General features: G+C 36.4%; 1 protein-coding gene and 1 long non-coding RNA gene across 2 annotated transcripts in view; one reads left to right on the top strand and one right to left on the bottom strand.

Annotated features, from left to right (window-relative positions):
* adgrl4 (adhesion G protein-coupled receptor L4) overlaps positions 1–16,978 on the bottom strand; it is a 19,910-nt gene extending 2,932 nt beyond the window's left edge. The window contains exons 1-12 of the mRNA XM_024278276.2: positions 15,852–16,978; positions 15,438–15,587; positions 10,895–11,044; positions 10,388–10,537; positions 10,006–10,076; positions 7,325–7,504; positions 6,800–6,983; positions 6,593–6,706; positions 5,086–5,285; positions 2,720–2,899; positions 2,018–2,221; positions 1,699–1,919 (exon numbers count right to left, since the gene is read on the bottom strand). Coding sequence (XP_024134044.1) covers positions 1,699–1,919; positions 2,018–2,221; positions 2,720–2,899; positions 5,086–5,285; positions 6,593–6,706; positions 6,800–6,983; positions 7,325–7,504; positions 10,006–10,076; positions 10,388–10,537; positions 10,895–11,044; positions 15,438–15,587; positions 15,852–15,897 — 1,850 coding nt within the window. The 5' untranslated portion in view covers positions 15,898–16,978. The remainder of the gene's footprint in view (positions 1–1,698; positions 1,920–2,017; positions 2,222–2,719; positions 2,900–5,085; positions 5,286–6,592; positions 6,707–6,799; positions 6,984–7,324; positions 7,505–10,005; positions 10,077–10,387; positions 10,538–10,894; positions 11,045–15,437; positions 15,588–15,851) is intronic.
* LOC112150202 overlaps positions 1–22,879 on the top strand; it is a 65,975-nt gene that overhangs the window by 11,257 nt on the left and 31,839 nt on the right. Inside the window, exons 2-5 of the long non-coding RNA XR_002919921.2 lie at positions 2,048–2,266; positions 5,193–5,351; positions 7,378–7,436; positions 7,730–7,805. This is a non-coding gene — a long non-coding RNA (uncharacterized LOC112150202). The remainder of the gene's footprint in view (positions 1–2,047; positions 2,267–5,192; positions 5,352–7,377; positions 7,437–7,729; positions 7,806–22,879) is intronic.

Genomic DNA, 22,879 nt, shown 5'->3' with positions numbered 1-22,879 from the left:
TGAGAGTAAAGTAAAAGATTTATAACTTTAAAAGTCATAAATGTATTGCTTTAAATTTTTTGTAAATTTACGATTTTAAGACATGTAAAATTTACAAAAAAAGGGAAAAATACAGAAAAGAAAGTCAAAAATGATCCGTTTATTGGAGCCGTGTTAGAAGTTGAACGATATATAGCGTTTCAGGAAGCTTTATTATCAGATAAGAAATATTCAACCTTTTGGAGAAAAGCCAGAAACTGGAGCTCTGCAGATGGAAGCATTCCATCTTTTCCTTTGTGGTGGAAGAAATGATTGAAATTAGACGACTGTAAAGAGATTGCTAATCTCTTAGTTTATCTCTTTTCTTTCTTGTGGCCCTAAAGTAATTAAATTTGCGAGAAAAAAGTTGTAAATTATGAGAGTAAAGTAATAGGTTTAAAAGTTGCATATTTATGACTTTAAATTTAATACATTTACGACTTTAAAACACGTAGTATTTACGAGAAAAAAGATGTGACTGATAAACTGTGTTAAATTACGTAATCGATTCAAAACTTCAAAAGTCATAAATTTATAACTTTAAATTTTGTAAATTTGCTAAATTAAGACGCGTACATTTACAAGAAATAAAGGTTGTAAATTTACGAGAAAAGATCTACTACTCTAGAAGTCACAAATTTATTACCTTAAATTTTGTAAATTTACGACTTTAAAAAAAAGTACTTTTAAGAAAAGACACTAAAGTTGTTCGTTTATTGGAGCCATGTTAGGGGAAGAGAGGGATGCTTATTTTGTGTAAATGTCCTTTTTTCTTTTTGTGTATTTGTTTTTTAACATTGCGTTTTTATGTGTATCTTATTTATGTTAAATGTTTTGTGTTCAAGACGAATAAAAGTCGCTACACAAATACATAAAGTTTAAAGATGAAAAGCATATTGAGTTTCGGGAAGCTTTATTTCCGGATAGGTTCTGAAAACGGAGGCTCTTCAGACGGAATCATTACACAAACTTCTCTTTTGTGGTGGAATAAATTATTACAAGTGGACTGCTTTAGAGATATTGTTAATCTAATAATGTTGCTTTTTTTTTTTTTTCTTGTGGCCTCAAAGTAATGAATTTTCAAGCATAGGTGTAAATTTATAAGAGTAAAATAATAGATTTCAACTTTAAAAGTTGTATATTTATGAATTTAAATGTGTAAATTTACGACTTGAGAACACGTACGTCTATGAAAAAAAACTGTAGAGTTATTGCTAATCTTGTCATATTTGTTTTTAAAGGTGGCTCGTAATTTATGAGAAAAAAACGTGTAAATTTATGGTTTTAATCTGGTAATATATATATTTTTTATTTTATTTTGTGGCATTAAAACTCTGTCGTATTTCACATTTTTCTCTAAATGATAAAAAATAAAAAATAAATAAAACAATGCAGCCTGTATGGAGATTTGTATTCAGGGTCTCTATGGCCAAACGTTTTAGCTTTCAACTTTCCCTTTTTAAACTCTGTAATTAAATCACTTTCTGCCAGACACTTTGAGCAATTTCAGCGTCCTTTGTGTCCCTTCAGGCCAAATTCAATCTCTGTCCCCCTTGTACTTATAATTAATATGTTTATCTTGCTTTCTGAGACGTGAGTTTGACAAAAAAAAAAAAAAGAAAGAATCAAAGCATGGGTCTTTGGGTATAATACAAAACAGCAGGATAATTGGTCGCTCACACTCGATCCGTGCCGTAATACTTTGACCCCAGCGTTGCTGAGATGGCCACCACCACTGCTGGACTTCCATAGCCAAAGACGTAGAAGTTCCGGTGGAGAAAGCCTTTGTTGTAGATCACACCCACAACGATCAGGTACAGATGGATTCCTTCAATGCACATCCAGGCAAAGGCTGCCAGGAAGAAATAATGCAGCAAGCCTGCAATCACGGAGCAGAAAAGCTACCAAAGGACAAGAGAGAAGAATATAATCCACCATTTTCACCAAACAGGAGTATTGTGTGTTATAGTTTAATGGACATAAAGGTTTGTCGCCACACCTTATGAGTGTTCATGTTGATTCCCACCAGGAAGATGAACTCCGCCATAAAGAGGCTGCAGCACAGGTTCTTGTGGATGGTGGTTCTGGTGCTCTGGATCTCGCTGAAGAACCAGAAGGTGAAGATGCACAGGAACAAACAGATGAGAGAGATGATCATCCCCAGCTGGGTGATGCGGGTCAGGATGGTATGGTGGGCCACCAACTGAGAAGCAAATGGAAAGAGAGGTGTTTCATTCGCAGTCTGGAGGTACGCTGGAGGTCACATTTGTTATATTTTCTGCTTGGAATCACTTCATGCAACATATATGTTGAGGCCTCTGCCTTGTAGACACCCTGTCTAGTACTTAAATGTCTGGCATATGTTCTGATGAATTATTGCTTTGTGACTACACACACAGACTGTGTTGAGACAATGTTTTTAACTTTTAATTAGCTGTCATCCAGTCTGTGTTTATTTTTTCAATTTATTTTATAAAAACAACAAAAAAAGTAAAATTATGGTTATTTCGAGAGATTAAAAAAATGCAAATTAACTAAAAATCTGATATTTATTTTAAAAAAAATGAAGGACCCAACTTTATTTATAATTTATTTATTCACAATTGGATGTTTATAGTTTATCAATGAATTAGGAGAAAATGGATAAATATATATTTTTTTCTTGTCAAAATGTATTAGAAAATCCAAAGAAAACACTCACATTAGCTCGACCCGACGACATGAGGATTGCGAAGTGCGTGAGGTGGTTGCAGGTGCAGGTGGTTGCGTTGCTGGACACGCTGGAAGTCTTGCAGCCGTGTGTAGCCCAGCGGCCCTGCAGGCTGTCTGCCTCGTACTCCCAGAAGGCACACTTTGTCACATCAGCTGTAGTGTCAATCGGCTTCAGGGGACAGAGAAGAGCCAAAGTGGCCGTTATGAATTGAGGTGGGATGCTTTTTTATTAGTTTTAGTGCTGCAGCGCTTCATAAGACTGCTTTAATAGGAGGTAATAACTGATTGTGCAGGTCTCATCAAAACAGCAGGGAGGATAAGTTACAGTCCATCCAAAGGGCGAGGAGATAAAAGGGAATATTAAAAATTAAATTCTAAATTATTGGAGTTCTGCAAAATGTACCACCTTTTTTTTATTTTTTTCTTATATTAATTATAGGAATCAGTAAAAATGGGACTAATGTTTATGACCCTTACATTAAATTATTTACAGCTGCAAATTATATTTCAACTTGAGGTCTGTAGATTGGAAATGCATGTTTTAATTTTTTTTAATTTGTGATAAAAAAAAAAAACTTAAACTTCTTAATTAATATTTCTTACTTGTTAGTTTTTGTTCATTTGAAAAAAGGTCGATTTTACTTTTACATAGTTTATCATAAAAGCAAAGCAAAACCATCATCTGTAAATTAATTTATTATGATATATATATATTTTTTCAAAATAAATGTTAATAATATAATGTAATGTAAATAAGGAATGTATGTTTCTCTCATGTGTTACTTTAATGTCATTAGAGAGAGATATAGTATGTCCTTTCCATCAAACTCATTTTGACAGGTGACCTTTGACCTCCACATTCCGATGTGATGACGTAACAATTTGATATCGAATTGATATAAAGTTTATATAAAGTTTATATCAAATTGATATCAAATTGTTACGTCATCACATCGGAATGTGGAGGTCAAAGGTCACCTGTCAAAATGAGTTTGATGGAAAGGACATACTATATCTCTCTGTCATTGTACTAAGAACTCTCTGTTGATATGACAGTTCACATTTAAAATTGAATGTTTATCTTAAAGTAATATTTAAACAATAGTGTTCATAAGAACAAATATTTAAATATTAGTAAAATTACTGGAGAAATATCATTTGATTATCCTTTCAATCCTTAAAGAATTTTTTTAAAATGTATTTTCTGACATATTTGTATGAATTTGAAAATAGTTTTGACATATGTCCAAGAAAATTTGGGAACATTTTGAAGATTTATAATTTTATTTCATGAAGTATTTTGTGGCTTTTAGGCTAAGCTTTGATCAATCAATCAATCAATCAGTTAAATAAATTACAAATCAAAAATGGAAGTTCAGGTGTTTCAATAACTCATGTCTTTTTATATTACAACTATTTTTAGTGAAGGATAAACCCCTTTTTTATTTTTGTTGTGGTAATGCATTCACACTATAGTGATTCTCCTGCTCCCTTCCTTAAATTGTTGTAAGTTGTTTTTGGCTAATTTAGACCTTTTTTCAGTTTGTTAAGGTAATTTGGAGCTTATCTAACATTCCAGCAATATGCTAAAATATTAGCTATTGCTAAAATACTGGCAAAAATTTGACATTTGTCATGCTTTTTAGAGTTAACTTTGAGTTTAGCTAATATTTTAGTATTATGCTAGTTTTTTTGGTTAATTTACACATTTTTCCATTTTTTTAGGCTAATTTGTCATTTAGCTGATATTTTACCAATATCCTAGCTGTATTGGCTAATTTAGACATTTTTCCAATCTGGAGTTTAGCTAATATTTTAGCATTATGCTAGCTGTTTTGACTAATTTAGAAAAGGTTTCCAGTTTGTTTAGGCTAATTGGGCATTTGCTAATATTTTAGGATTATGCTAGCTGTTTTAGTTCATTTAGACATTTTTTCAGTTTTTTACGCTAATTTGGAGTTGAATAAATATTTTATCATTATGCTAGATGTTATTAAAATGTCTAAATATTTTCTAAATAAAGCCAAAACAGCTAACATAATGCTAAGGCATCATGCTAGCTGTTTTGGCTTTATTTAGAAATTTTTCAGTTATCAGCTCTAGCATCTTCAGCAGCCATATTCACACTAGCATTATCGCAGGTGATGCCTTACATTCAGTTCTTTTTGTATGTGTTTTTATTATGACAAAAATGCTTAATATATTTTAATTAATACAATTTAACTTATTTTTTAGACAGAGGAAAAAAGAAACACATTTGTTTGAAGAAAAACAAAATTATAAAAAACTTGGTTGCAGAATAAGCGCAAAAGTGAAAATGATATAGCCAGCATCAGCACTCTGTGAAGCCTTTACCTCTTTGTGCCTTAGAGTGAAGGTGACATGGTCAAGTTGGTAAACGTCAGCAGGTTTGACAGCCGCTGCTATGACTTGGGAGTTGACATTGATTTCCCCTGTTCCAGCGTAGCGCGAGTAGTCGGTGACACCTGGGTCGCTGCTCGGCTTCAGGATGTCACTGATGCTGTCATATCGCACAAACACCACCGACACACTTCCTGATGGACAAAACAAGTGAAACAAAGAGGAAGTCGAACCCACTGCATCGGTCATTGAACTTTTAGGTAAGCAGCCAACAAGCACACACAGTTTTAGTGTTTAAAAGTTACTCAGGTTGTACAAAGAAGCTGGAGTTTGGGTCACATTGGCTTTGTACGAATTCAGTCACTACTCAGTGCACAATATGGCAAATGTAATTTTGTCAGGGTGCCCGAATCTATAATTAAAAATATCATGCTCAGGAAATATTCCAGAAGTCTCTGTGAAAAATGTGAGTTTTTGCTCACTTTATTGGCAAAAAAGTATTAGTCATAGTCATAGTCATGAATGATCATAGTTATGGTCATGGTCATGGTCATGGTCATGGTCATAGTCATAGTCATAGCCATAGTCATAGTCATGAATAGTCATAGTCATGAATAGTAATAGCCATAGTCATCAATAGTTATGGTCTTGGTCATAGTCATAGTCATAGCCATAGTCATCAATAGTCATGGTCATAGTCATAGTCATAGTCATAGTCATAGCCATAGCCACAGCCACAGCTATAGCCATGAATAGTCATAGTCATGAATAGTCATAGCCATAGTCATCAATAGTCATGGTCATAGTCATAGTCATAGTCATAGTCATAGTCATAGCCATAGCCATAGCCATAGTCATCAATAGTCATAGTCATGAATAGTAATAGCCACAGTCATCAATAGTTATGGTCATGGTCATAGTCATAGTCATAGCCCTAGCCATAGAGTCATAAATAGTCATAGTCAGGGTTATAGTCATGAATAGTCATGCACTGCATAGTTCCTTCGTGGTTAGGGAGAAGTGAGATTCTTCAAAAAATTCTCAGAAGTCTGTGCAAAGCAAACATTGATGATCACTCATTTGGCAAATAGAGACCACCATGCATGTTTGAAAGATATATCAAATAAAAATAAGTATGTAAATGTGTTTGTATTCAATATCCAAGTTCTCATCATCAGAAAAAATTGATTCATAAATATTTTTAGTAAAATGCTCATATTTATATGGTTTTTGCTTTGGTTAATGAGTGATGTCATCTTTGGTGTTTAAAAAAAAGTTAAATTAAAAAAAAAAGAGAAGTAGCAGACATGTGTTCAAATTGCATGGACACCTTGATGCCTATTGATGTAAATATGTATCAAACCACTTTGGCTCCAACATTTCCTTAGCTTAGTATCTACTTGAAATCAGAAGCATAATTGATTTTTTTAAAGCTGGAAGCAAAACTATTCCCTACTATCATGGTTATATAGTGCTTTAGACATCTTTAAAAAGTCTTTACCATTTCTGCCGTCCATTGGCTTCTTCTTTGGCGTGAGACTTATCTGATCTCCCCCCATTGAAACGGAAAGTTTGGCTTTTGTTTGTTGAACATCAAAGGTGACGAGTTTCAGTTCTGTTTGGGAGGGTCGCATAAAAAGGTCAAAGACTTCAAAGATCTGCTCCCGCTCAAGAAAGTAAACAAAAGCTTGAAAAAAACTGAAGTTACCCATTTCAGCTGCTCTGACATCAATCTCCGTTGAGGTTCTGCAGTTGTTCCCCAGAGACAGAGCACCTTCTTCCACAACATGCAGCAGCTTGGTGATGGTGTGCTCTCGACGCTCCTCTTTCATTCTGCTCCAAGCCACCAGCTCATCCTTCTCCACTAAGTTGTTTACCGCTTGAACTAATTTCTGTTTGACAAGAGTTTTACTTCACTGTGACATGTGGGGAATAACATTGCATGTAATGTGCGGCTGGACTGCAGTATGTTTTTCATCAAGTGTATTATGAATTTGAAGGGCATCTGTTTTGGCTTTTCCGTAATTACTGGAAGTAATGAAGCTTCCGGGCAAGTTAGAAGTTAGATTTTCTACGGATGTCATATTTGAGGATTTTATGTACTGGCACAGAACAACAGCAGTCTGCACATTGGAGAGTGCCTGAGTCTGTGTAGCACCAGTTGTTTTCTTTAAAGCATAGCTGCAGTTCAGGCAAACCTCCAACCTTCTGATTAAGAAACAACAAAACCTACTGAAAGGGTCGAGTTGATGGCAGATGGTTTGACAGTGAAATCCTTCTTTCCAGCAGCCAGTGTTGAAGCGGATCGACTCAAGGCCTCTACATACGCAATTACTTCCACTGAGGTAAGTTCACCAGACGTCTGCTTGGCAATCTCTTTCAGGAGACTCTGCGGCTCGGTGAAATTGCTCATCTAGAGGGAAAAGAAGTGTTTATGTCAGAGTAACGAATGCCATCTTGTTCATCATGTCTTATTAAACAATGGTCATAAATGTTCATTTTTGTGGTTCCCAGCACACCGTTTATGTCTTTTTCAGTTAACGCTGAAAGTCTAAAGTTGATGAGTGCAGTTTAGTTATTCAAGAAGAAAATCTATAGATTGTGGTTTTAATCTACAGTTTTTTGGGTTTTTTTGCAGGTGGAAGCTATTGAACTTTCTTTGTAGTAGGCTGTGAGGACCGGAAAGACCTTCTCTGCTGGCTTAAACTCAAAAAGTATGTTTTACTTTTTACTTTAATCCATAAATGTGTTATGGAAACCCAAAGACCAAATTTTCTATTGCTCATTCTTGTCAACTTGTTTTATGTCCATTTTGTTGAGCTGCTCACATAGTAGAACATTAGGAAATGTTTTTTTTATCTATTTATCTTTTTGCTGGTTTGTGTGGTTGTTTGGTAAGCACAAACCGAGGACAGCTAGAAGGCCTTTTGCTGAGCGTGACATGGCGTTCTGTAATTGGTGAGAAGAGTACCCCTAACTGGATTTAATTCTTTGGAAAGTACTATATTTTTCTGCACTAAGGGGCACTTAAAGCCTTTATTTATTTATTTATTTTTTCAATGATAGTGTGTCTTATTCTCTTAGTGCCCAAGCTCAGTAGACCTCGCTAGCTCTACTGGGTGCTTAGGCGGCGGCGCTCACATCCTCTGCTGGAACCTGGGCAACGGATCTCATGAGCATAGTGGTCGCTGCAGCTCCATGGGTTGGCGACCTGTCCAGGGTTTATCCCACCTTCCCGCCCTACAGTAACCGCAACCCCGTGGTCAGTTTAGGCGGTTTAAGAAGACAGTTGGAAGTTCTGGATGAAAATCCTCGCATTGAGTAGCCATATTGAGTTTATTTTTCTTTGATCTAGTCACTGAAAATGCCCCATGCCCAAAGCTGAGTCCCTGATTGGTTGTTGTGGAGTATCAACCTCGTCGCGCCGCAGCTGATGCCGAAATCACGACCTCAGATGGGGTCTGTACATTGACTTAACATTGGAACCTGCCGTGCTGACTGTATCTGGTGTGAATGCACCATTGTTGTAATTAAGCTAATGTGGCTAATGATTAGCAGTATTGCACTGTGTTTTTTTTTTGTCTCCCTGACAAGATTGGGAGTTAACATAGTCATAGTAGTTTGTTTTAGTTGTTTCATACCATTTTTTATATGTTGCAAAGAAGGTTGGGAGTTACACATAGCGTGTCACAGGCTGCTTGTGTCTAATGCTTTCCTGCTGAGTCTTAGTTGATGTTTGTAGTTGTCGTTTTCACGATTCTGGTTTGTATGTTTGTTACATTTTAATTGTTGTTGCTGTGGGTCAAACAGAGGTGTATCCTTTGTCTATTGCGTCACATTGATGAGGTTTTGAGCATATTTCTATGAAATCTGTGCATAATCTTGAACCTGGTTGTTAATAAAAAGATATTAATATATACAAAAGTAAAGAAATATTACCATAAAGCAAAGGTTTAATCAGGATTTAGCTAATTATGAGTTGTAACCATGTCTTTGCATATTGTAAATCAATGTGCATGCATTATGTTTTATCATCTTTCTTAGTTTTTCTCTATTTTCCAATCAATGCATGACTTGATGTTTTCAATGGGTCTGATATATAATGATAATACTCCATTTTATTTGAAAGCGCCTTTCAAAAAACTCAAGGACACTGTACAGAAAAGCAACAGCCAATAAAATCACTAAAAATATTCATAAATAGCACAATAAATAGCAGCTAATAGAAGAGTGAACAGTAAAATCAGAGTGAAAAAGCTCATATAAACAGATGAGCTTTAAGTTATATTATATCTGTGTTTTCAAATTTTCTTTTTTAGAATTCCCTTACTTTTAAAGCTTGAAATAAACCAATAAAATTAAGAATCAATCAATGTATTTGTAAGTATTGAAGATTAATAATAGGCATTTAAAAATAGAGAAACAATAATTTTCGGTACGTCATGCTGATCAAATGTGACCAAAGATGAAGTTGAAAATTTATTTTTGATCAATATTTTGCTAGATAAGAATGCGAGATAAGAATGTTGACAAATAAAATGTAGAGACAATATTTTGGCAACAATCTCTAAGACTTTTATCATTTGTAAAGACTGTTGACAATTAAAATCAATTTTCAGCATCAAATAGGAACTCTTTGGAAGCAAATATTGTGTAAATGTATCTGAAAATTGCACAATAAGTTGTTTATTTGAAGAAAAAAAAAACACAAAACTAAACTGTACTACATCTTTACACCTGAATATCAGCCCAAAACTCCTGAAATTGTGCATTTGTCATGTAGACCGTAGATGCTGGAGCTCTGTCATATTCCACAGTCAGACTCAGTTTTCATCTCATGTTTGTATTCTGTCTGTCCAATAGGAGGCAGCCTCATCATGTGTATTTTCATTTTTTGAGCCGGGAGGTACTTACATTTTCAAGTGTTTTATTGACAGTCCGTGTCATACATCCCATGTTGTTGTGGCAGAATTTCTGTGGATTTTCTAGAAATAAACAAGCAAACGAAAAAAAAAAAAAAAATCAGAATAAGTGTTTCCAAAATGTTTGACATTTTGGAAAATATCTGCACACATATCATCACACAACTCCGTGTATTTCACACATTATTCAAGAAATTGCACCATTTATTGATATATTGCACAACAGATCCTGCAATGTTTGAGACGGTGCTCTGTGTGTTGTGCGAGGGTGGATAAACAAAAGCATAAAAGAGGATGTTTGTCCTTGAATACGAGTACCTGAGTGCTTGTGTTGTGTTTTGTGTGTCTGTGTGCTCTTCAATTCTCATACCGACCTTTACAACTTGCACCTTTTCCTGGATGAAAGTGCTTAGTGCCTGAAGTTGGGGTATAATCACGCTGACAGGAGCAGTAGAAAGATCCATTTTTATTGTGGCAGTGCGAGTTCGGTCCACAGATCTCTCTTGACTCGCATTCATCGATATCTAAACAGTGTGGATAAAGAGGTCAGCACCAATTAAAGCAACATTAAATGCTAAATTTGGCCAAGAGACATTCAAAAGCTTCCAATCGTCGCTTACAGCTTTTGGCTCAAGGTGCGGTTACTGTTGTGTAAAAATCAACACAAACTGGTGATTTCTCAGAGCAGCAGATGGGAAGGAAGTAAAAATTTAGAGACAAAAATCACCTCCAACATATTTATCCTCCTCTGTGTGGCGAGAAGGAAAACAGTTCGCACATCCTGAGACCCCATGCCCTCACAGCTGCGCCATGGTTGTGTTTACACATTTGTGATACTCCACCGAGAGCAAAACTTATTGCATGCTACAGTCAGACATTACCGGTACATTCGGTGCCATCGTTTGGCTGGAAGTGAAGGAGTCCTGTCGATCTGTATCCAGGGTCACATGTGCAGTAGAAGCTGCCCACCGTGTTATTACACTGGCTCCTGTCCCCGCAGATGTTGGTGGCGTTTTGGCACTCGTTGTCATCTGTCAGGGGGAGGGAAAGAAAACTGGGTGACGAAAATGAAGGAAATTTAAAACCTGTAAGCAGGATTCCTAATAAAAAACCTGTTTTTGCAACAATTCTTCATTTTAAACCAAAATAATATCTAAATAAAGAGGTCTTTACAATATGGTTTAAATTCTGCCGTTTATTTCAGATTTAGTTTGTATATTGCGCAAAAAAGTATAAAGGATTCTTTGAATCTTTGCAAATGTTTTGTGTCATTCCAACAGCCTCGTCTTTTCTGTGTCTGAGAATGTGCGTTCTTGGAATATTATCTCCATTTATGAATGTAGAAATTCACGATTTGACCCTGATCCTGTGCCATAAAATACAATTAAATCAGATTGCGCCTCAACGTGTTGATGCATGAAAATCTGAAAGGCTTTATCTGGTCTGGATGGAAATCTTTACTGTTTTTGACTCCGTTTCAATGTTGCTTTTTTCTGATATCCTCTTGAAATCTGATAATGTTTCATTTGTATTTCTTGTTGCAGCTCAGATGTATTCATTTAAATAGATTTATTCATGATAAAACATGTCACTCAATATATTTTCAAGCACACGTGCAAATGTTTAAAACCGTATTTTAACAGGATTCTTTCGGGGTTTTAAAAAGTCTTAAAATCAATAAATTTATGAGTTTGGAAATAATACCATCTGAGTCTTAAAAATTGTGCTCTTTGAAACTTCTCTTTTTCAGATTTCTCGATGAAAATTAAATTTTTGTACTGTGGCACTCATCATAAGCAAGAAATTGGTCTTAATTTCTGACATGCATGGCGTTAAAAAGTCCTAAATTCAACTTAAACAAACTTGTAGGAACGGTGTTTAAGACAAGCTATTTCACCAGGTTTTAGGTTTTTTTAACTTCTCTTTTCTTTACACATTTCCAAGCTTTTCTTGAAATTAGACAAACAACAATGATTTGTCTCAATAAAGGCTAGAAATAACTAAATTATTAAAATGGGTCAAAATAATTTTGCTCCATACTTTTGACAACAGAAAAACTTAATTTAAGACTAAAAAACTCAAATTACACTGTATTTGTTGGTTAAAGTTAGACTTAGATTTGAGATATCACTCAAAAAATATATTAAAAAAATCAACTTGTACTAAGATCAGTCAAGATTACTCTTGATTAGCCTATCATTAATGGTCATATTGTTCATTTTAATTGCATTTTATTTCTACTTTACTGTTTTACCTGTATTTATTTTATTGTGTTGATGCCTTTCTGCCCAAGTTTCCCTTGAAAAATAGATTAATTCTCAATGGGATTTCCTGGTAAAATGAAGGTTAAACAATAAATATTATAATTTTATTCAAATCTTGTGAGTTTCCACTTATTTAAGTTGTTTTTGTCACTTTTAATCAAAACTAAACACATATAAGTCTATAAAAACAAAAACAAAAATGCAAACTATTTGCTTAAAACTATTCTAACTGTTGTCAAAAGTACCAAAATCAAAGTTGAAATTCAGAGGGGACCGTGCTTTTGCTGCAGCAGCTCCAAAACTCTGGAACGATCTTCCATTTCATATTAGAGTCTCCATCACTGCCTGTTTTTAAGTCTTTTCCTAAAATCCACTTTTTTACTTTATCTTTTAATACACAGTGAAGAGGTTTACTGTGTCCCGCTACATTTTAATTTGTTCTCTTTTATGTAATGCTTGTGGCGTGTTTTGTTTTATCAACATTATTTTTATGAGCATTCTGTTGTCCACTTTTAATCTATTTTTATCTTATTTTTAATGCTTTTATTCTGTGATTGTACAGCACAATTTAGGACAATTTAAGTGCTTTATAAATAAAGTTTATTATTATTATTATTATTATCCAAAAGTTAGACTTTGTAGCTATTTTTCCCTCTTTAAATGCCTGTGTGGAGCTGCTTGTATCTCGATTTTGACATCTATAAGTAAAACTGACAATCTATGTGGACAGATGGTTATTTTTTGTTTTTTAAGATTGTAGTTATTTTCCTACTTTAAAAAAAAAACAAAAAAGACAAAAGAAGACTTTGCAGTGGCGTTTTTTCGGTATCTCAGTGTGATGGACGTTCTTCACCTCTTTTCCTTTCTGTGTTTTTTTTAAAGGTATGCAGTAAAGGAAATCCTCTGCTCTGATGTGCAGGAGCTTCTTCCAAGCAGGAAATACCTTCATCACATAAACATGAACGCTCTGCTTTTGTGACTTTACACATTTTCACACTTTAAAGAAACACACCTAGCCATGAAATATTTTCGTTGAGTTATTATTTTGTCCCACACATCTTCCACACATGTCTTTATGAGTAAAACAGCTCGAGGTTATTGTTGTTGGAGTTTTTTTTCTCTTCCGTCTCTAACAGAGACAGATCGGAACGGCTCTGTTAACCTTCTCGCTTCTTCCTCAGGCGTTCCTCTGTAATCTGTACAGAACAAGGTTTTTGTGGGAGTCCCTGGATGATATGCTAAGTTTAAGGCATCGTATTTGCCCTTTCAGAGCTCATTTTGGGTTTAATATTGATATCAGAGACAAAATAAATTACTTTTCCACACAGTTCACATTCAAACCAGATCAAAATGCTGTAAACAGATCTGTTCTTCTTTCACGTTTTTGATCCTTATGCAACCGACTGATTACTTCCCGCCTCATCTGTAATTTTTGGTACATTGGGAGATGTTCTAAAAATACGTTATTACAAATTTATTTTTGTTTCAAATGTTTTCTCAGAGAGGAACTGCATCTTCCTGTTGCAAACGTTTGCACCACAATGGCTGTTTAGCTGAGTCTGTTTTCATCCCATTTTGGCTCTTGAAATATGGAAGCTGTGCAGAGGATTGTGCTTTGATTTGTTCAGGAAACCAAAAGGGTTCCAGGAATTCTAAACAGACCAGGGACAGCAGCAGGGCTCACAATGCTAAATGACATGCAGCATTGGCCATCACAACCCTACACACTGTGCAGCACCAACGCAACTCCAGTTTGTGATAAACACTAAAGCAAAGTGACCTTAAATTCCAAATCTTAACCAAAAAACCTGGTATTGTTGCTGTTTTAACTAACTTTGACTCATTTCCACTTTTACTAAGTTTCATCGTTGTTAAAAAGTGCCAAAAGCAATGGCCAAACTCAATTTTAGAAACAACATTTGGTAAGAAAAAACACTTTTTTCATTTAACTCAACACCACCATCCTGGTGTTAAAGCGAAATGAAAGGCTTGAATTCGCCACCTGGCCTGAATCTTATTTTTGGAACTCTCCAAATTACAGCACATCTTAAATATCAGCTGACCTGAATACCATTTTCTTCTCACCAAACTTTCATTTCTTCAGTCGTTACATCCCCAATGGGCACACATGCCTCAAGTTTAGGGGAAAATGAAGAAAACTGGACACTGAGTAAGAATAAAAAGAACACGGTTTATTAAATAAAAAATAAAAAATAAATGTGTCCTGGAAGAAAGAACAAAATGAAATAAATAGTGTGTTGGTTTAAGCAAAAAGACAAACCCAAAAGGGATTGGAACATTGGCCAAACATGAAATAATTCAGGTAGACTGCTGACTCAGCCATGTCGACCGTCAGAGTCAGCAGCTCCCTGCTAAGAGCTGCCTAACCAAATCTACCTAAAGAAAACAAATAAACAAAGCCCCAAAATCAAGACTACCAACCCCAAACTAAAAGAACAAAACCCAGAAGTGCAAGACTGCTGAGGACAAAGAGGAGAAAAACAACAAAACACAACAAAACCATAAACCTCAAACCCAAATCCATGTTTTTAAAAATATTGATTGTATTACTCCCCAAGGTACGGAGGCCCTAAAGGGACATTGAAGGAAAAAAATAAAGTTAAAAAATAAATTTTTCCTAAAAATTGAAGTAATTTTTTTTTTTTACTTTAATTTTTGGAAAAAACTTCAATTACTATCTGGTGTGCACCACTTCATAACCAGAACATTTTTATCTTTGAAAATTGAAGTTAAAAAAACTAAATGTATGGATCGTAACTGGTGCACACTAGATGCCCTTGAAGCCCTGTGTAGTTTCAGAAAAATATTTATTTATTTATCTTAACTTCTATGTCCCTTTAGGAGGATTAAGCAGCAGGAAAAAAAAAAAAAACTCTTGATGATTTTTTTTTCTTTCTTGGGTAGCTAAAGGGTTAAATACCTGGTAATTAAGATCATTTCCCCCCCCTGCCAGGTGAGCAAGATGGCAGGGCACATTGAAAAGTGACTGCACGAGATTTATATATTTATTTTTGTTAGGACTTTACAGCTTCAAAACTAACAATAAAAACACACATTTTGACATAAACTTGGGATTAATTATATTTATTTATTGGTGGCGTTGTTTGAAATCGTTGTAAATGTCTCCATCTGTACTCACCGTCACAAAACCGCGTCCCGTCCCCCGTAAAACCGCGGTTGCAGAAGCAGGCCTTCTGCGATCCGTTCATGGGTTTACACGTGGCATCTTTGTGGCAGGAGCCACAAATGTCAGAGAGGCAGTAAACGTCCATCAAACTTGTGATCCATGCTGGACGAAGGAAGTGAGAAGCACGTTTCAGTTCAACTCGGCTAACAAGTGTTTTGTATTTAGCTCCTAAAAGCGATTATGTTTACCTGAAAACAAATAAATGAAGACAAACATTTGTCTAAATCTTTAGGAATAAAAGAACGTCACATAGTCAAGAACACCTCCTTCCCAAACTAGCGGAGGCTTTTGGAGCAAAAATATCAGTAAAGCGCCCCTCTATGAGAGTACCCGTTACCACAGTGTACCACCGTTGAGCTCACGTACCTGTGAAAAGCAGAAGTTTCATCTGTGACTTGAAAAAAGACTCCATTCTCCGGCTGAGTCTGGATAATACTTTGGGAGCAGAATGCGGTGGGCTGGCTGCTGACGCAGTCCACTTCCTTGCACCAGTTTTCCTGTTTCCCTAAACCTGGCCCTTCCTGTCTTGATCTTTAATCAGTTTTCAGAAACTGTTTTTTTTTTTTGTCTACCAGCAGCACGCACTCTTCTCACATAGTCACCGATGACTCACACAGAACAGGGTTCCGAAGCGGTCCATCACTTTTTCGTGGTGACCTCTGATGCGTTACTCCGCTCTGGGGTATTGTTCTCGCTAGAACGCATAAAAACGGCTAAGTAAACAGAGACCACAACAACACAGACGGAGTTCACTGAAGGACAACTCCTCCCTTCCGCAAAGAACGCCACACAAACACACAATACGGCGAGCTAGTTGTCTTCTTCTGACCAGTGGAATTAACTCGCCAGATTTGTGTGAATTCTTTACAACTATTGTTGTTGGGTTAATGAAAAAAATAATAAAATTTACACCTCAAAGAAAATATTGATTGCGGCAAGTCTACTCTTATAAGTGGCCGGATTTTCATTTGTATTCAAAGATTTGTTCATAACACATTTTCTTTTGGTCTTTCACACATTTCCTAAAAAAACCTGATCTATTGAAGATACAATTTTCCCTCCATAAAGTTATTAAAAAGTGCTCCTCTGTTTGCTATTGTTCACATTTCTTTATATGTTGCCTTAAAACACTTTCTTTCAATGAGCGCGGCCAGAGTAATTCTGCTATTGTATAAAATGGGAATATAAACAGAGTTTTGAGGGGCTTTTGTGCTGGAGTCACATTCGGAGTGTGCCTTTGAAGATAAGTGATAAAGCAACACTTTCTGCTTCAGATTCTTTGACATCTGTCATGGACTAATGACCCCGTTCTCCGGGAGGAAAATGAGCGGGACTGGTTGTTATCTAGCGTTGGTGGGCTTCTGACCCAGACAAAACAAAGTTTTTTCCTTCTCCCTGAAAGCCTCTGTTTCTCATTTCAAAAGCAGACATTTACAGTTTTGCTTTTGCCCATCAACATTTCAAATTGCTGTTTTAATGTGACATTTAACTGCTACAAAACAGGTGAATTCACTCAACGTGAAACAGTCAAACGGGGAAAGTAGCCATTCAGGAGCAACTCAGGTCTTTTCAAACCGCCTTTTTACCCTTTGGCACACAAACACATTCATTGATGAATAGTTTCACATTGAAAGATAAGTTCTTTGTTGACTGTATTGCAATCTGTGGAGGCGGTTTGAATTGCTTAGGCAAGGCGTTCAGTTTATTGCTGAGAGAGGCAGCTGGTTTGAATGACACCATTAGAAATGCTCTGCATTACTGTCCTGGGAAAATGCAGGGTGAAAACCCCATTTGAATGTCTCTCTCTGACACTCTCCTGACGGTAAGGAAGGAAGTGATGCTGCTTGGAACAAACCTGGACTGATTGCACTCTTCCTCTTCTTCTTTTTGGTCTCAGGAAATCTCTGGTTTTAGGCTGGCTTCCCCCACAATAACATTGTAAGACACCTAAGAAACGTTCATCAGAAGTATCAATGTTTCCTCTTTTCCTCCTTGAAGGAATATGGAAATGTTGATTTTACAGGTGCAGACTTTTCCATGTGTTTTTGTATGTTTAAGCAATGTGTCGCTATTCAGGCAGGATTGAGATTTGCGACACAGAGTACAGTAGAGGACGGCGTATTTCCACACTTTTCACACATATCTGTTCTGGTTTTGGCTTCATTCTCTGCCATGAGAGGAAGACGGCACATCAGGGCACAGATGGCTGCCACTGTTTCATAAACTACCAAGTCTTAAATATTTCAGAACTTGATTTTTTTTTTTTTTTTTGATTGGTTTCGCAGACACCAGCTGGTGTGTGTGTGTGTGTGTGTGGACGACCCTCAGCATTTACACTCCAGCTAAGTACAGCTGGGTGTACTTTAAAAAAAAAGGAATACCCATCCTGCAGATAAGATAGGAGACAGGCATCACGAGGGTAAACTGGGAGTGACTTGAATTTAGGTTGAAAATTTGATTTTTTTTTTTTTTTAGTTTTGTTTGTCAGCTCTTGGTCAGGAAAATAAGAGGATCAAGAAGATCCTCTTAAAAGGTCAACAATCTACCACAATTCTCTTCTCCAAGCTAAACAGCTGACCTGTAAAATGAAAACATTTAAGGCTGTTTTTGGTGAGTTTTGTCTTTTACATGCAAGAATCAGAATCCAGGACACACGTGTGTCAATAGAATAGACACAAATTATGGTTTTTCAAGTGGCTATTGTTATGAATAGTTTCTTAATATTAATGATGCGTTATAAAAAGTAACTCTATAAGGTGATTTTTGAAGTATCACAAAAGAAAAACCAGAATTTTAAGCATGCCAAAGCACAAAAGAAAAAAAATAAACTGCAACATCATTATAGTGGCAGACTACCACCTAAAATGTCAATATTTGGATTTTAAAGACCCACTCTGACTGTATTTTGATCCATTGTAAAGGTTTTTAAATAATGATAAACTATGTCATTTCTACAGTGTCCCATAAGTCTCCATACATGAGAGACATAATACTTTTCATATATAATGGTTCTAACATGTGTTTAATGATATTTCAGACATCCCAGACAATGTATGTGAATAAATAGCAACAAAATGATAGTTCTGCAGATATCAAGCTTATTCACTCTGATCGAATGTGTGGCTTGTAGACGTTTTTTATAGTCGGATAAAGTTTTCCAAGGCTCATGTACACAATTCAATTCTCATCCAATCTTTAATTTGATTAAATACATTTTGTACATGTACATGTCGCTACGGCTAAGTTATCTATCAATCAGCATGTTTCATCTGCTCCTTCACAACAATTTTACTAAAGAAATACTCTGAAATTACATTTTTAACCAACTTTTCTTTATACATTTTCTCCATCCTGAGATGAAGTCTTTGACCATGCAGGTTGCACAGGGATGTAGTGGTTAGCACTCTTGTCTCACATCCAGAAGATCCTGGTTCTTTCTGTTTGGATTTCTCATGTTCTCCGTGTGGATTTTCTCCAAGGCTTCCTCTTCCAGTATAAAAACAGGCTTTGACTGGTGGCTAAATCGTCCTTTAGAGTGTGAAAACCACTCTCAATTTATCTAGGTTGGGCACCAGTAATACAACCTTGAACAGCAGTGTGCAAATATGGATGAATGATTTCAACTAAAGGAAAAAGCTGAACTGTACATCTCTAGATTGTTTCTGCTTTGCTTTATAGCTGCTGCAGCTTTATCATAGGATTAAAGAAAGGGAAGTTTTAGATTTTATCTTAGCAGTAAAAGAGAGCCAGAACCAGCCAGAACTTTAAAGGCTTCAAAGAGTTAGCAAGGTCAAGATTTGTAGTGCATCTATAGGAGACAAACTTGTCAGTAAGTGCATCTGCTCAAACAAACAAAACCTCACTGGGTCTGCTTTCTCAAGTGAGAGTTCAAATCAGTGTCTTTTAATACCTGCCCTTACACATAAAATGTCTCCAAAAGTGATAAAATATGGATTTATGGAAAACAATATGGAAAAATTTTATAATCTACAAAAAGTGAAATCCTTCAAAGATTTTCTCGGTACCGGGGCTTTTCTCTAACTCTGAAGGAGGATCTGTTAATACAGACATTTGAAACTGAACAAAAATATTTTTTTCTTTTTAGTTTTCTCTAGTCAGTCAGTCAATATGTGGTTTCTTCTGTCATCTGTATCTGTTGTATGGTCATTATTATTATTTTGTTTATTTAGTACTAATTTATTTGTTTTTTTATTCATTATTAATGTACAAAAAAACAAGAAAACAACAACAGGAAATTCTATATAAATTATATATTAAAACATTACACCTCAATTATGCAGTTTGAAATGGAGTAGGAAAAAGTTTAAAAAACTTTTTTTTATCCTACACCCTAGCAAAATATCTTAAATTTAATCTTCAATATAAACTATTTCAGAAACGGACATTAACTTCCCTTATTTTTTATATATATATAAATCAACACGCACAAAGATCTATACATGTCGTTCATGATTTATTCATTATTTTTTGTTAAAAATAAAGATATTTGAGAACACTAGAATGTTTTCTCAGCGATATTCTTGTGAAAATCATGATCCGGCCCAGCCTCACCTAGACTCCACCTCCAGCGGAACCCGGCTGAATTAAGTTTGAGACACCTGCTTTAAACCATCAACAATGACTTCCTGATTTCGCAATGCAGAATGTCATGTTTAAATTTAAGTTTGACATGCATTACACATTCCGCCACTAGACGGTCAAGTGGTTATGGCTGCGGAGTCACATTTAGAAGGTCATGGGTTTGAATCCCGCTCAGGAATAGTCCACACGAAATATTTGTTTTTGCTTTTAAATTTTATTTTTACCTCAAAACTGTTCAATGCAGGTGAAAGAAATATTTTTAACACAGACAAATGCCTTTAAACCATCAACAATGACTTCCTGATTGCGCAATGCAGAATGTCATGTTTAAATTTAAGTTTGACATGCATTCCAGATTCCGCCACTAGACGGTCAAGTGGTTATGGCTGCGGACTCACATTCAGAAGGTCATGGGTTCGAATCCCGCTCAGGAATAGTCCACATTAAATATTTGTTTTTACTTTTAAATTTTATTTTTACCTCAAAACTGTTCAATGCAGGTGAAAGAAATATTTTTAACACAGACAAATGCCTTTAAACCATCAACAATGACTTCCTGATTGCGCAATGCAGAATGTCATGTTTAAATTTAAGTTTGACATGCATTCCAGATTCCGCCACTAGACGGTCAAGTGGTTATGGCTGCGGACTCACATTCAGAAGGTCATGGGTTCGAATCCCGCTCAGGAATAGTCCACATGAAATATTTGTTTTTACTTTTAAATTTTATTTTTACCTCAAAACTGTTCAATGCAGGTGAAAGAAATATTTTTAACACAGACAAATGCCTTTAAACCATCAACAATGACTTCCTGATTGCGCAATGCAGAATGTCATGTTTAAATTTAAGTTTGACATGCATTCCAGATTCCGCCACTAGACGGTCAAGTGGTTATGGCTGCGGACTCACATTCAGAAGGTCATGGGTTCGAATCCCGCTCAGGAATAGTCCACATGAAATATTTGTTTTTACTTTTAAATTTTATTTTTACCTCAAAACTGTTCAATGCAGGTGAAAGAAATATTTTTAACACAGACAAATGCCTTTAAACCATCAACAATGACTTCCTGATTGCGCAATGCAGAATGTCATGTTTAAATTTAAGTTTGACATGCATTCCAGATTCCGCCACTAGACGGTCAAGTGGTTATGGCTGCGGACTCACATTCAGAAGGTCATGGGTTCGAATCCCGCTCAGGAATAGTCCACATGAAATATTTGTTTTTACTTTTAAATTTTATTTTTACCTCAAAACTGTTCAATGCAGGTGAAAGAAATATTTTTAACACAGACAAATGCCTTTAAACCATCAACAATGACTTCCTGATTGCGCAATGCAGAATGTCATGTTTAAATTTAAGTTTGACATGCATTCCAGATTCCGCCACTAGACGGTCAAGTGGTTATGGCTGCGGACTCACATTCAGAAGGTCATGGGTTTGAATCCCGCTCAGGAATAGTCCACATGAAATATTTGTTTTTACTTTTAAATTTTATTTTTACCTCAAAACTGTTCACTGCAGGTGAAAGAAATATTTTTAACACAATTTGGACAATGCTCCCAACCTTAGTGGGAACAGTTTGGAGCGGGCTCTTCCTCTTCCAACATTTTTGTGCACCAGAGCACAAAGCAAGGTCCATAAAGACATGGAGGACAGAGTCCTGAACTGAACGCCATAGAACACCTTTGAGATGAATTAGAGCAGAGACTGAGAGCCAGACCTTCTCCACCAACATCAGTGTGACCTGACCAATGAGCTTTTGGAAGAATGATCCAGAGTTCTTATAAATACTCTCCTCAACCTTGTGGACAGCCTTCCCAGAAGAGTTGAAGCTGCAATAGCAGCAAAAGGTGGAGCAACATCATATTGAACTCTGGGTTAGGAATGAGATGGAACTTTAGTTCAAATGTGAGTAAAAGCAGGAAAGCCAATACTTGTCCACATGCATCAGGTAACTACAACCCCCACACAACCTGTTAGTTCAAATACACATTAGGTACTACATGCTGCATTAACATATACATGGGCAAGTTAATGGCTCATCAGTGACCCACCATGACACAACAATGGGCTCTCGGACTAGAGGGGGGGAACTCTTCCCTGCGCAAATTTGCGCAGGCTCAGGAATTCTAGAGTTAAATATTCAGCAGATGCCTAATTAAGGCACGTATGCCAGGTGAGCAGAATGAGTGGATGGAAAAAGGTCCAGCGGTAGCAGCAGGACGTAGCAACCTGGTACTGGACAAGGACCGCAACAGTACCCTACTCCTAACCCTAATCTGGTACCGGACTTGGACCACACCGGTACCCAAACACTAACCTTAACCTGGTACCTGGCATAGACCGCACCAGCACCCGAACCCTAACCTTAACCTGGTAACTGTCGTGGACCGCACCGGTACCCAAACAATAACCTTAACATGGTAACTGGCGAGGATCGCACCGGTACCCAAACACTAACCTTAACCTGGTAATTGGCGTGGACCGCACTGGTACCCAAACCCTAACCTTAACCTGGTAATTGGCGTGGACCACACTGGTACCCAAACCCTAAACTTAACCTGGTAATTGGCGTGGACCGCACTGGTACCCAAACCCTAACCGTAACCTGGTACCAGATGTGGAACACACCGGTACCCAAAATCTTAACCATAACCTGGTACCTGACGCAGACCGCACTGGTACCCAAACACTAACCTTAACCAGGTACCTCAAAACTGCCGTGGTGCAGCGGTAGGGCGGTCGACTCCTGATCAGAAGTGAGCGGGTTCGACTCCCGCCTTGCCCGC

The sequence above is a fragment of the Oryzias melastigma genome, linkage group LG4 (assembly GCF_002922805.2).
Source record: "Oryzias melastigma strain HK-1 linkage group LG4, ASM292280v2, whole genome shotgun sequence".
In the NCBI taxonomy this organism is placed as follows: domain Eukaryota; kingdom Metazoa; phylum Chordata; class Actinopteri; order Beloniformes; family Adrianichthyidae; genus Oryzias; species Oryzias melastigma.
The sequence above is the reverse complement of the archived record's forward strand: the minus strand, read 5'-3'. Positions and strand labels throughout refer to the sequence as shown.